This window comes from Xenopus laevis, chromosome 1S (assembly GCF_017654675.1).
Source record: "Xenopus laevis strain J_2021 chromosome 1S, Xenopus_laevis_v10.1, whole genome shotgun sequence".
Classification (NCBI taxonomy): Eukaryota; Metazoa; Chordata; class Amphibia; order Anura; family Pipidae; genus Xenopus; species Xenopus laevis.
Window position 1 is genome coordinate 83,994,653 of NC_054372.1, and position 13,489 is coordinate 84,008,141.

General features: G+C 38.5%; 1 protein-coding gene across 1 annotated transcript in view; it reads right to left on the bottom strand.

Annotated features, from left to right (window-relative positions):
• chaf1a.S (chromatin assembly factor 1 subunit A S homeolog) overlaps nucleotides 1-13,489 on the bottom strand; it is a 46,454-nt gene that overhangs the window by 17,780 nt on the left and 15,185 nt on the right. The window contains 5 exon segments of the mRNA NM_001095620.1: nucleotides 446-657; nucleotides 841-909; nucleotides 1,790-1,871; nucleotides 2,711-2,925; nucleotides 7,254-7,295. Coding sequence (NP_001089089.1) covers nucleotides 446-657; nucleotides 841-909; nucleotides 1,790-1,871; nucleotides 2,711-2,925; nucleotides 7,254-7,295 — 620 coding nt within the window.

Genomic DNA, 13,489 nt, shown 5'->3' on the forward strand with positions numbered 1-13,489 from the left:
ATCAGTGCCCTTGAAAATGCCCCAAGTAGCCTTCCATCTTCTTTTCTGTCACATCAAATGTTCTGTGCTGCTGTCAGTTACCTGAGCTTAGGGACCATTTCACAATATACCTTCTTTAAATAGAAGGCTGATGGCAGCACTGAAAACAATTTAATAATTAGCCCAGTAGCATCGGCTTATATTATTGGCAAATTTCACTTGGTGTTTGATTTGCAACGACCCCTAATCTTACAGTTGCCCAGAGCCCACTGAGTATATGCAGTGTCACCAACACCTAACAATCCAAGATATCAGGCTGAGACAACTTTGAAGGCCTGGATGATTACTATTATAGAGTTGCTGAACCTTTAGGCTGGTGCTTTAAGCTTACTATACAAAATATTGCATTTCTAGCTATATTAGTTTTTAAGTTAAAGGAGAATATATTAACCTAACTTACTCATACCTGTTAATGGTTGGCACTGTAGTCTGACCCATCTTGCGTGGTCTTCTCTTCTTAATTTCATCAAGGAAGGAAGACTCTGAAGTTTGCTCCTGGAGGAATATATCCAGCTCTTCAGATGCTTCTTGTTCAAAATCAATACGACACAGAGGTGCTAATGCCATCCCCTTTTTAATCTCAAAAGGGGCAAATTTCCCACAGGACCTAGCAAATGTCTGAAATGGGGTAAAAGAAAAAAAATGCATTTCATGTAAGTGGGCAAAAAAAGAATACAAGCATTAATATGAAATACTAAAATGTAAAACTTTATTTAAATTTTATTTTTTAAAGCGTTTAAAACCCAAAAAAGTCAAAATTTAAGAACTTTTTTTCCCCTCAGTCTATTAAAAAAAAGTTACCTTAGGAGCCTGTGGTGTTTTTGGTTTCTGTAAAAATCTAGTGATCTCCGCTTTCTCAGCCTTTATGCGCTAGAAAAAAAGTAGGATGTTATTTAACTTTCTAATTGATGCTTTACATCATGTTATATCAAGTACAAAATGTGCAAGTTAGTAATGGTTTAACAAACAAAAATGTAAAATAAAGGCGGCCAAATACTAGAAGATCCACTTGTTTGGCGAAGTCACCAAACAAGCATGTTTCCCCTATATGCCCACCTACAATAAACAATATCAGGCTTTAATACGATCGCTTGTCCCAGGGCCACACAATTGGATTAAACTGTAGGTATACAAGTAGTCTTAAACAAGAACATCATCAACAGGCATACATTAACAACAAATACCACTATACTGCTTCAAACAGCACCAGCAGATGACACTGTGAGCACTGGTGGTCAGAATCAAAGGTGTGGGATATAGTACTGTGAATTTTACACTTAAAGGGTACCTGTTCGTAAAATACATTTTCCCAAACCAACAAAGGTGCGGGCTCCGGTTGGGGGAAACTGGGAGCTCCCGGTACGAGTAGCCCTGTTAGAGCACACACGCATAATGAGCGAATGCAGTGACCTGCTCAGTATGCACAGGTGTGTGTTGCCAGAATAGCATTATGTGCATGCGCTAAGTACAACACTGCCGCTTGCACTGGGAGCTCCCTCCCGGTTAAAGTGTTCTAGCAATGGCAGGGGGCATTAAAATAAAAAAATACTGTTAGTTTGGTTAGGGATGTTTTTGGCCAACAGGTGCCCTTTAACTACACTAATACTTTGGCCCTTTAAGGCCATATTGCAAAAAAATTCTGTTTGACACTTCCCATAGTGCAAAACAATTTTGGATTTGACACTTGTTATTTCCAAATAACTCATAACCCAAAAGAATGAGTTAAAAGCACATCTTCCATCCAAACTACCTTCTCTTCTTCTTTTAGTCGCTTTTCCTCCTCTTTTTGTCTCTTCTCCTCTTCCTTTTTTCGTTTTTCTTCTTGCTTAGCCCTGAGTACACAATAGGTGCAAAAAGATATGAGCCCTATATAACCTTGTTTCTAAACCATAAGGCTGTGCTACATGTTAGAACACACTTTGATTCATTAGCATTAGTGCAATTGAATTTCTGCAGTTGGGGTGGGTGCATTTGGCACTTTTACTAGTTTTAATTGCAACGAATTTAGGATTCTGCTGAATCCAGAGTGCCTGTTCAAAATCAAAAACATTTTCTGTTAACTTATGCCAACTTATTTTTCTCCTATTTTAAATATCCAAATTAGGGCTTGGTTTAAATTCAGCATTAAGCATACTGAAAGATTTGGATCAGATTAAAAAAAAAAAAAAAGTGAATTATAGCTGTGAGGTGCCACAGGTTGATCAGCTGGGCATAATCAGACACACTCAAAGAGGTCTGGGATCCTGATGCAGAGGAACCTAGTTAGGGCTCTTACACATGAGCGTTTTTACCTGCGCTCCCCTGCGTTCCGTTTTTCGGCGTTCAGCCGCAGGGGAGCGCAGGAATAGACGCATTTAATTATTTCAAATGGGGCTGTACTCACACAGGCGCATGTAGGCGCCGAACGCAGGAAAAATGCAGCATGTTGCGTCTCAACCTGCGTTCGGCGCCTACATGCGCCTGTGTGAGTACAGCCCCATTTGAAATAATTAAATGCGTCTATTCCTGCGCTCCCCTGCGGCTGAACGCCGAAAAACGGAACGCAGGGGAGCGCAGGTAAAAACGCTCATGTGTAAGAGCCCTTATTTGTGCACAGTCATCCGTGTGGAGGTCTGTAATAACGTTGATAGTAACTCCCAATGCCAGAAGATTCTTTATTGTTAATACTTACTCCAGGGCTTCAAGCTTCTCTTTTTTCTTCTCCTCCTTTAGTCTATTTTTTTCTGCCTTCTCTCTATCTTCTCTCTCCTTTTTTTCCTTCTTGTCTTTTTCCCGCTGCTCTCTCTCTCCTTCCCTTTTTTTCTTTGCAAGATCTTTAGCAGCCCTTGCCTCTCTTCTAGCACATTCTCGCTCCTCCTTTTCAGCTTGCCTCTTCTCCGCCTTATCCTTAGAGTAATGTAATACAACCACATAATATCAGAACTGTTTTAATTATTTCGTAAGAGGCATATCAAACATATATAGACAAAAATAAAGCCAATAGCAGTTTTATGGAGATTTCTGTCTTTTAAGAATAAAATCTTTGCCCCCTTCCATTAGAATTCAGTGGATGGTTTTCTTTTGAACAATGAACACAGGTGAAGGTTCCAGACTGTTTCTTAACCATTGGGTAATGGTCTGCATCCTTGTACTAAAAATTTGAACTAGCAACCAGGTAGCAGCTTTAACGAGATACTGGAAAACAGATAGAAAGCAACAACCATTAAATTGCAGCCTTGATGAGCAAGTTGCTAAGAATAGGACGTTTAAGGGGAACTATTGTGAAAATTAAAATTAATAATAACTTCAGCATACTGAAATAAGAAACTTTCTAAATACAATCAATTAAAAATTCTGCATTGTTTCTGAAATTTAAGTTTATCTTCACTATTCCTCTAAGCATCTGTTTTGGCTCATTCGGTCTTCATTGAGGAGTTGGATGTTCGATAAATGATCCAATATATACATCACAAAAAGGGGCATTGGATCATATATATCATAATATATATCTTATAGGGGGCTTATTTTGCCTAGATGATGCATTAAAGCTCACTATTAAAACCACCAGAAATCCTGTCTTTGTACATACAGAATTTGTGCAAAAGGCAGTTGTTAGATTTTGTTTGTACTGGAATCAATTATTTGAGAGAGCTCTAATACATCTGCTAGAAAAGGAAGTCCCCCCCCCTATAAGATATATTGGATCATTCATCGGACAGCCAACTGCTGCATGAAGACCGAATGAAGAGAAACAGATGCTGAGAGAGGAATAGTAAAGATAAACTTGATTATTTCAGAAACAATGCAGATTTTTTAATGGATTGTATTTCAAAAGTTTCTTACTTCAGTATGAGGAAGCTTATATTTAATTTTCATTTTCACTATAGTTCCCCTTTAACATTGTACTATTCTTCGACAAGTGGTGTGTTACTTATTGCCTGAAATTTGCTGTGTCAACAAAAAGAAAGAGAGAAAAAAAAACCTGCCATAGACAATATGGAATTGCCTCTGCTCAAATTACAATCAAGCAAAAATGCCTTCTTACACATTTTTGAGCATTCATACACTCTAGTGATGTGCAGGTCGGGTTTTACCCAAAACGCACCCAACCCGCCCAAGACTCCCGGGTTCCGTTCATAGACCAGCTCCGTCCACCGATGACATCACCAAAAGGGGCAGGTCAATTAAGGCGCGCATCTTACAAAAAAAAAAAAGGAAGCCGGCAGTGCAAGGTGGCGGGCAGGGAGAGCAGGAAGAAGAGCCCAAACCTGAGGTGCGAGTTCAGCCCGAACCCGCGGGTATCGGGCCGTCCCACACATCACTAATACACTCAATACTCACAATATAAAAAGTGGCTAAAGAACCCTTTCTGTGACAGGGTTTAACTGCATTTAGGATAGGGCCAGACAATTACCATGCAGGCAGAGCATCCGCTCCCCCTGCACCTGGGTTCAGTGGAATTTGGATGCAAAACTCGACATTTTGCGCTGAAGAAAATGGGAGCTGCAGATTTGTGTCTGGCCCTAGCTATAACTATTCAGAATTTAGCTTTCACAGCCCACCAAGGACATTCCTTTTGTTCTTAAAACAAAGATACAACCTCTAAAGCAGTGATGGGCATTTAACATTTAACTTTTTGTTCTTAAAAGAACAGTAACTGAAAAAAATAAATTTTCAATTAATTATAATATACTGTTGCCCTGCACTGTTAAAAGTTACATGGTTACTTTAGAAAGCCTACTATAGTTTATATAAATAGGCTGCTGTGTAACGAAGGCAGCCATTCAAGGAGAAATGCACAGGTTACTTAAAAGATAACAGATAAGCTTTGTCATAGAATACAATGATATTCTAACAGAATGTAACCTGTTCCTTGAATGACTGCCCCTTGGCTACACAGCAGCACATTGTAGTGTTTCTAAAGCTTCATTTGAAGCAGCGTACCGTATATACTCGAGTATAAGCCGAGTTTTTCAGCATCCAAAATGTGCTGAAAAAGTCTACCTCGGCTTATACTCGAGTCAGTGGGCAGTAGCTGAGATTGCAGTCAGTTTAATCATTCCTATACCAACAGTTCGCTTGGGGAGAGACTGCAATATCACACAGCTGTGATTATATGAAAGAATAACAGTGCGCCCTCTGTTGGTTATATGAAAGAATAACCGTGACTGCAATATCACACAGCACCCTCTTTTGGTTATATGAAAGAATAACAGTGCGCCCTCTGTTGGTTATATGAAAGAATAACAGTGCGCCCTCTGTTGGTTATATAAAAGATTAACAGTGACTGCAATTTCACACAGCCCTCTGTTGGTTATATGAAAGAAAAACAGTGACTGCAATATAACAGCGCCCTCTGTTGGTTATATGAAGGATTAACAGTGATGGCAATTATCACACAGCACCCTCTGTTGGTTATACGAAAGATTAACAGTGATGGCAATATCACACAGTAATGCACACAGTAATCCGTTTGGCAATTCTCTGTCACCATCAACGTTGCAAAGAAGTCTGGTTGATCGCTGGGGGGGGGGGTCGCTTTGGCGGAATGTGCGCTGCTGGGAGACAGGGCTGTAGTAGTGTCTAGGCTTATACTCGAGTCAATAAGTTTTCCCAGTTTTCGTAAGTAAATTAGGTACCTCAGCTTATACTCTAGTATATACGGTAGGTGGTTCTTCATTCAGGACAGTGAGGTTGTGCAATGCACTGCCGGGTGATGTTGTGATGGCTGATTTAGTTAATGCCTTTAAGAGTGGCTTGGATGATTTTTTGGACAGACATAATATCAAAGGCTATTGTGATACTAAACTCTAGTTAGTATAGATATGGGTATATATAATTTATGTGAACGTATGGAGGGGTGTGTGTATGGATGCTGGGTTTTCATTTGGAGGGGTTGAACTATATCTTTTTTCAACCCGATTTAACTATGTAACACAACTTTGACCAATGCAGGGCAACAGTACATTATATTATCACTTTGAAATGCTATTTTTTGGTGTCACTGTTCATTTAAATTCTCTAGTTTGGAGTTATAACTTAACAGGATGCTAGTCCCACTTATCCTTGCAGACTGCTTTGAATCCAGAATGAAATATTCATAGGGGTCTATGTACAGAAGCTGTGAGAAAAAACAAGCTTGCCTACATTAGAAAAATACAAATCAGACAGACAAAGACACACCCGTCAACAAGGATGTTCCTTTTGTTCTTAAAACATTTATATGAAAGATACAATCTTTGATGGACTGCATCTAAGGGCAATGACACACAGAGCTACATGTATCCAACTACATGTTATGGCTACAAAATAGACAATACTAATAATTGTGTCCATGTGTATTTTAGCAGAGACTATTCTTAGTATTATCTATGGCAGGGTATTTTCTGTCATTTGTAGAAGCAACTAGTAGAAGCAGTAGAAATAGATTTGTAGAAGGGTCTCATAGCCATAAGTGGAAGGGCGTCTGCTGTTCTAGGGGAAAGAATGAATAGTTTAAATACTTTTCAAGCTGGTTAGCCAAGCAGGCGGGAGTTGTAATTCACCACAGGTTATGTAAAGAGACCAGCATTGAGACAGCCAAACTAATATTCCAGGATTCTTTGATATCTTAAGGGATACGGTCACGGGAAAACATGTTTTTTTCAAAACGCATAAGTTAATAGTGCTGCTCCAGCAGAATTCTGCACAGAAATCCATTTTTCAAAAGAGCAAACAGATTTTGTTATATTCAATTTTAAAATCGGACATGGGGCTAGACATATTGTCAATTTCCCAGCGGCCTCCAGGTAAACCCTAAAGTATTGATCATTTTCAAAACTGGGTAACAATTTTCTAAACCAAAAGTTTTCCTTTTTGTTTCTTTTAAATATATTAATAAAAGGTGGTTTTAGCAACTAGGATATATACATTTTGAAGATTTGGATATACATATATACAAAAAATTACTTTTGTTCATTTTTTTTTTTTTTTAAACATCTATAACATGTCGGGCAATTGTTTGATGCTTGGCCCACTAGAGGTCACTCTGACCAACTATTTAAGGAAATGATGAATGTGAATCTGTATGTCTATGACTAAGGGAATGCTTTCCCAAAACGCGTAAGGCGATGATGTTACCCACCATGACACAATAAAGATACCTCTTTATACTTATCCGGAGTGCCGTCTGGAACATTTTTCTTTTGGACATATACATACACACTGAATATTTACACACACTAATTACAACTTACTTTGGTTTTCTTCTTTTCTGCAGACGTCTTATTTGAAGTAGCCTATAAATGTGGAGAAAGTTTTCAGAATATAAATGTTACATACCCACACACTTGTATATAAAGAGTTAGACACATTTATGCAAGGAAACAAGTCATATTGATAACAATCAACCATATTTATTTAAAAAAAATAATAAAAAAAAGTAATACTTTATGTACTACGAAACCTAATGCAAGTGTTACATTGTACTACTTATGTATCTGTTCAAGACCTCTTACTGCTCCTCCACTTTATCAGTCAATCCACTGAGTGGTTGCTAAAATCCACTAAACATCTCCAGGAAACGATAAGTCAACATGGAACACAACGAGGGAGGGCCAACCTAAGGGGGGTGGGGAAATGGTTCATGCAACTCAGGGGCACACTATCATAGTTTTCTCTCAATCTGTGGAATCGTGCATGCGTGTATTTGAAATCATTCATGCTTCTGATCCCCATTAGCTTGACTAACAACACAATTTGAAGGGTGGTGGCTGTTGTATGCTGCCGTGAAGACAGATTTGTATATAGAAATTACAATGTGGGGAAACAAAAGTCACAATCCAGTACGGGATCACTTATCCAGAAAGCTCAGAATTACAGAAAGGGCATCAGACAAAATAAATTTTAATCAAATAATGCAATTTTTTTTTATTTTTTTAATGATTTCTCTATTCCCTAATAATAAAACAGTACCTTGTACTTGATCCTAACAAAGATATAATAGATAAGAGTGACAACAGGAACAACCCCCAGCTCTCATGTTCTTACTCTTTTCCATCCATTGTTCTTAAGGAAAAGGCATTACCATGTTGGAAATGTGCTAGCACTACTGTGACTGGAGAAAAATTATATATAAATAAAATGGAGTCTATGGGGAATGGTCTTCACAAAATTCTGAGCTTTCTGGATTACATGCATCTCTCTCTCTACTTTCTTTTTTCACAAACAAAATCAGTGTCAAATAATCCAGAGTTCAACATTTGTCTAAGAAAAATCTGTGCAGATAGGAAAATTATATGAAAATACGAAATGCTGAAGTGCACTTGAATGTAGGGTTGCCACCTTTGTGGCCCACGATCCGGGCAGGTGGTGGGACAGTGATGTTACAGGCGTATTGACCGTGACGCAGTGGGACAGGCTGCTAATGTTGTGGGCCGGGCAAGAGATGTCCCAGGGGCAGGGCTATGACAATCAAGGGGGGGGGGTCCTGCATGTTTTCCCTTATGTGGAAAATTGGGCAGACTGTCTTGACTCTGGCAGCCCATCTGAAAACCGGACAGATGGTAACCATACAACGGTCAAATACAGATGACTAGTTCTTTGGTTGAAAAGTAGATTCCAGTGTATACAGGGCTGTGGAGCCTGTACATAAATCGTTTAATTCCTCCGGCTGTCGAGTCGGATCTGCGACACGATTGTCGCAGATCCGACTTCAAAGACGCAAATGCGCTGCAAATAGCGCTGCTGCGCGTTACTCACCTCTTCCTTCCTGAACAGCCGCCCACACACTTCCTGCTGCGCAGTAACTCTGCAGACACGCTGTTCTGGCTGCCTCCATCGGTTTCAGCGATCCTTCTGCTACAAAAACGGTAAGTGCCCTTTTTTTTTTACACACTTACCTGCACTTACACATACCTACAGTACATTTATACACTTACATAAACATTTTAGTAAAAATTTTTATTTATTTTTTTAATTTTTTTATTTCAGCACACTTGGTCATTTTTGTACACTTATTTACACTTAATTACATGTATTTGCACACTCAGACAACTTTTATTAGTGCACAAATATGTATACACAAACTCACAAACAGGTGTTTTTTTTTTTTTTTTTTTTTTACTTATTCATTGTACCGTTTGTTTTACCTAAAAACATGTTATTTTGACAGCGTGACTATTGGATAATCGATTTCGGCCACTAATTACGCTGTCGGATCAATTATTTTGTTATTTCATTGATTTACGCTATTTTTGTGGTTTTATTGCAATTTTATCCCTGCATTATTGTTCCTTATGAATCTTTAGTATTGTTTTGCTGTTTGGTGCTTTGGTATAGAAAGATTTATTTTACTTAGTTTGATTCGCCAGAACATATGCTTTCCAAAAATATATAGTTTTCTGGGGGTCTTTTTACATTTTGTGGGTCTTACGGCACATAACGTACAGTTGGGGCTCTCTTTTCCGCAGCTTAGTTGGCTACTGTGAAAATTCATATGCATGTTTTTCATTTGGGGTCTGTACACGCCACATACTTTGGTAAATCTTTGCATATTGGGCATCAAACTATTCAGTAGACCTCTGACGTCCATATTTAGGGTGTTTTTTCTTTATACGTAAAACATTGCGTGCGATATATGCGGCAAACCAACAATTTTAGGCGATTTTCAGAAATGTTGTAAAAACCTCTACGTTTAGAAAAGCTTTGCAGTTTGGTAGTTTGGTGTAGAAAGACGTCGTTATCTGTTGGATTCGTCAGAATGTGTACTTTCCAAAAACATATGGTTTTGGGGGGTCTTTGCTGTTAGGAGGGTCTTGAGGCACATAATATGAAGTCAAGGGTCTATGTTCACAGAAGGCGAATCGGCAGCGGAGAAAAATCATATGCACTATTTTCATTTGGGGTCCGCACATGCCAGCTGCCTTGGTATATCAATGCATATTGGGCATCAAACTGTTCAGTAGACCCTTGGCATCAATATTTATGGTGTATTACAATTGTATGCAAGAAATTGGGTGAGATAAATGCGGCCAATTGCAATATTTTTAGGCAATTTCAAAAATATAAAAACTGTTGCTTTTATCGCCAAATTTAGGAAAGGCTTGCGACTTGGTACTTTGGAGTACAAAGACATGCATACCCAATTTGGATTTGCGAGACTGTGTACTTTCTGAAAATATATGGTTTTCTGGGGTGAACGTACTTTTTTCTACTTTTGCCCCCCCCCAAAACGATGTAAATGTGTTGATTTTGCAGTACCTGAAATGACAGACCATACAAGGGGGGGGGGTCTTCATTTTAGGGGCGATATATGCCACGGGCTTGGGTACACCTAAACATATTTGGCATAAAACTGTTCAGAGGACCCCAGGCTTTCATATTTTGGGTGATTTGTCTTGATACCTAAAAGTATGTGGGTAATACGATGCTGCAGGGTAGAAATTTTGAAGTGATTTTTGGAAATGTCACCAAAATCACCAAATTTAGGAATGGTTTGCGGCTTGGTACTTTGGAGTAGAAAGACATGCATACCCAATTTAGATTCAGGGGAATATGTACTTTCCGAAAATATATGGTTTTCTGGGGTGAATGTACTTTTTTCTACCTTTGCTGCCCCCCAAAACTATATAAATGTGTTGATTTTGCAGTATATGAAATGACAGAAAAAATGGGGGTCTTCTTTTTGGGGCCCGTATATGCCACGTGCTTGGTTACACCTATACATATTGGGCATCAAACTGTTCAGAGGACCCTAGGCTTTCATATTTGGGGTGATTTCTCTTGATACCTAAAAGTATGTGGGTAATACGATGCTGCAGGTTAGAAATTTTGAGGTGACTTTTGGAAATGTCACCAAAACCACCAAATTTAGGAATGGTTTGCGGCTTGGTACTATGTAGTACAAAGACATGCATACCCAATTTAGATTCGTGGCAATGTGTACTTTCCGAAAATATATGGTTTACTGGGGTGAACATACTTTTTTCTACTTTTGCCCCCCCCCCCAAAAAAGATGTAAATGTGTTGATTTTGCAGTACCTGAAATGACAGACCATATGGGGGTCTTCTTTTTGGGGCCCCTGTATGCCACGTGCTTGAGTACATATATACATATTGGGCATGAAACGGTTCAGTGGACCCTAGGCTTTCATATTTGGGGTGATTTATCTTGATACCTAAAAGTATGTGGGAAATACAATGCTGCAGGTTAGAAATTTTGAAGTGATTTTTGGAAATGTCACCAAAATCACCAAATTTAGGAATGGTTTGCAGCTTGGTACTTTGGAGTACAAAGACATGCATACCCAATTTAGATTCGTTGCAATGTGTACTTTCCAAAAATATATGGTTTTCTGGGGTGAACTTACTTTTTTCTACATTTGCCCCCCTCAAAACGATGTAAATGTGTTGATTTTGAAGTATCTGAAATGACAGACCATATGGGGGTCTTCCTTTTCAGGCCCCTATAAGCCACTTGCTTGGGTACACCTATACATATTGGGCATCAAACTGTTCAGAGGACCCTAGGCTTTCATATTTGGGGTGATTTCTCTTGATACCTAAAAATATGTGGGTAATACGATGCTGCAGGGTAGAAATTTTGAGGTGATTTTTGGAAATGTCGCCGAAATCACCAAATTTAGGAATGGTTTGCCGCTTGGTACTTTGGTGTAGAAAGACATGCATACCCAATTTGGATTCAGGGGAATGTGTACTTTCCGAAAATATATGGTTTTCTGGGGTGAACGTACTTTTTTCTACCTTTGCCGCCCCCCAAAACTATGTAAATGTGTTGATTTTGCAGTATCTGAAATGACAGAACAAACGGGAGGTCTTCCTTTTGGGGCCCCCTATGCCACGTGCTTGGGTACACCTATACATATTGGGCATCAAACTGTTCAGTGGACCCCAGGATTTCATATTTGGGGTGTTTTACATTGATACCTAATGATGTGTGGGAGATATGTTGCTGTAGAGTGGAAGCTTTGAGGTCATTTTTCAAAAAATTCACCAATTTCTATAAAACATTATAACTTTAGGAAACAATTGCAACTTGGTAGTTTAGAGTACAAAGATATTTTTACCCATTTTTGGTTCACCAGAATCTGTTCTTTCTAGTAATGGGTAGTTTTCTAGGATAAACCTACTGTTAGCGGAATGTTTGGCCTTGAAATCAAAAGTATGCCGTTTGCTGAGCGTTGCTTTGGAAATTTGGTTGTGTACTGCTTGTAGATTTTGAGCTATAAAAGTGAGAAATCTCCATAAAACTATATATATTTGGTATTGCCGCGTTCAGGAGACATAGACCTTTCTAAATTGGCTGTGTTCTCGTACATAAAATAAATGATGTTTCTGATATATGTGATTGTTCTTTGTGAAACATGATTTTTTTCATTTTATTAGACACTTAGAAGCCTATATTTTTTTACAGAAGTAGAATTACACCAAAATTCTTGCATATTGTGAAAGTTCAGGTTGTCCTGAAAAAAACAATATATTGTTTTCCTGGGTAAACTAAAAGACCACCCCAGGAAAGGCCCTTAAAGTGAAAGAGTGCAAAATATCTAAAAACTGCTTGGCAGTAGATGTTCGCATCTAGGACAAAACGGCTGGCAGGGAAAGGGTTAAGGGCCTTTCCTGGGGTGGTCTTTTAGTTTAACCAGGAAAACAATATATTGTTTTTTTCAGGACAACCTGAACTTTCACAATATGCAAGAATTTTGGTGTAATTATACTTCTGTAAAAAAAATATCGGCTTCTAAGTGTCTAATAAAATGAAAAAAATCATGTTTCACATAGAACAATCACATATATCAGAAACAATTTATTTTATGTACTAGAACACAGCATATTTGGAAAGGTCTATGTCTCCTGAACGCAGCAATACCAAATATTTATAGTTTTATGGAGATTTCTCACTTGTATAGCTCAAAATCTACAAGCAGTACACTACCAAATTTCCAAAGCACCGCTCCCCAAACAGCAGACTTCTGATTTCAAGGCCAAACATTCCGCTAACAGTAGGTTTACCCTAGAAAACTACCCATTATTAGAAAGAACAGATTCTGGTGAATCAAAAATGGGTAAATATATCTTTGTAATCCAAACTACCAAGTGGCAATTGTTTCCTTAAGTTATAATGTTTTATAGAAATTGGTGAATTTTTTGAAAAATGACCTCAAAGCTTCCACTCTACAGCATCATATCTCCCACACAACATTAGGTATCAATGTAAAACACCCCAAATATGAAAGCCTGGGGTCCACTGAACAGTTTGATGCCCAATATGTATAGGTTTACCTAAGCATGTGGTATATAGGGACCCTAAAATGTAGACACCTCATTTGAGCCATCAGTTCTGTAATTCCAGTTACTGCAAAATAAGCATTTACATAGTTTGGGGGGGGGGGCAAAATTAGGAAAACGTACGTTCACCCTAGAAAACCATATTTTCGGAAAGTACCCATTCCTCCGAATCCAAATTGGGTAT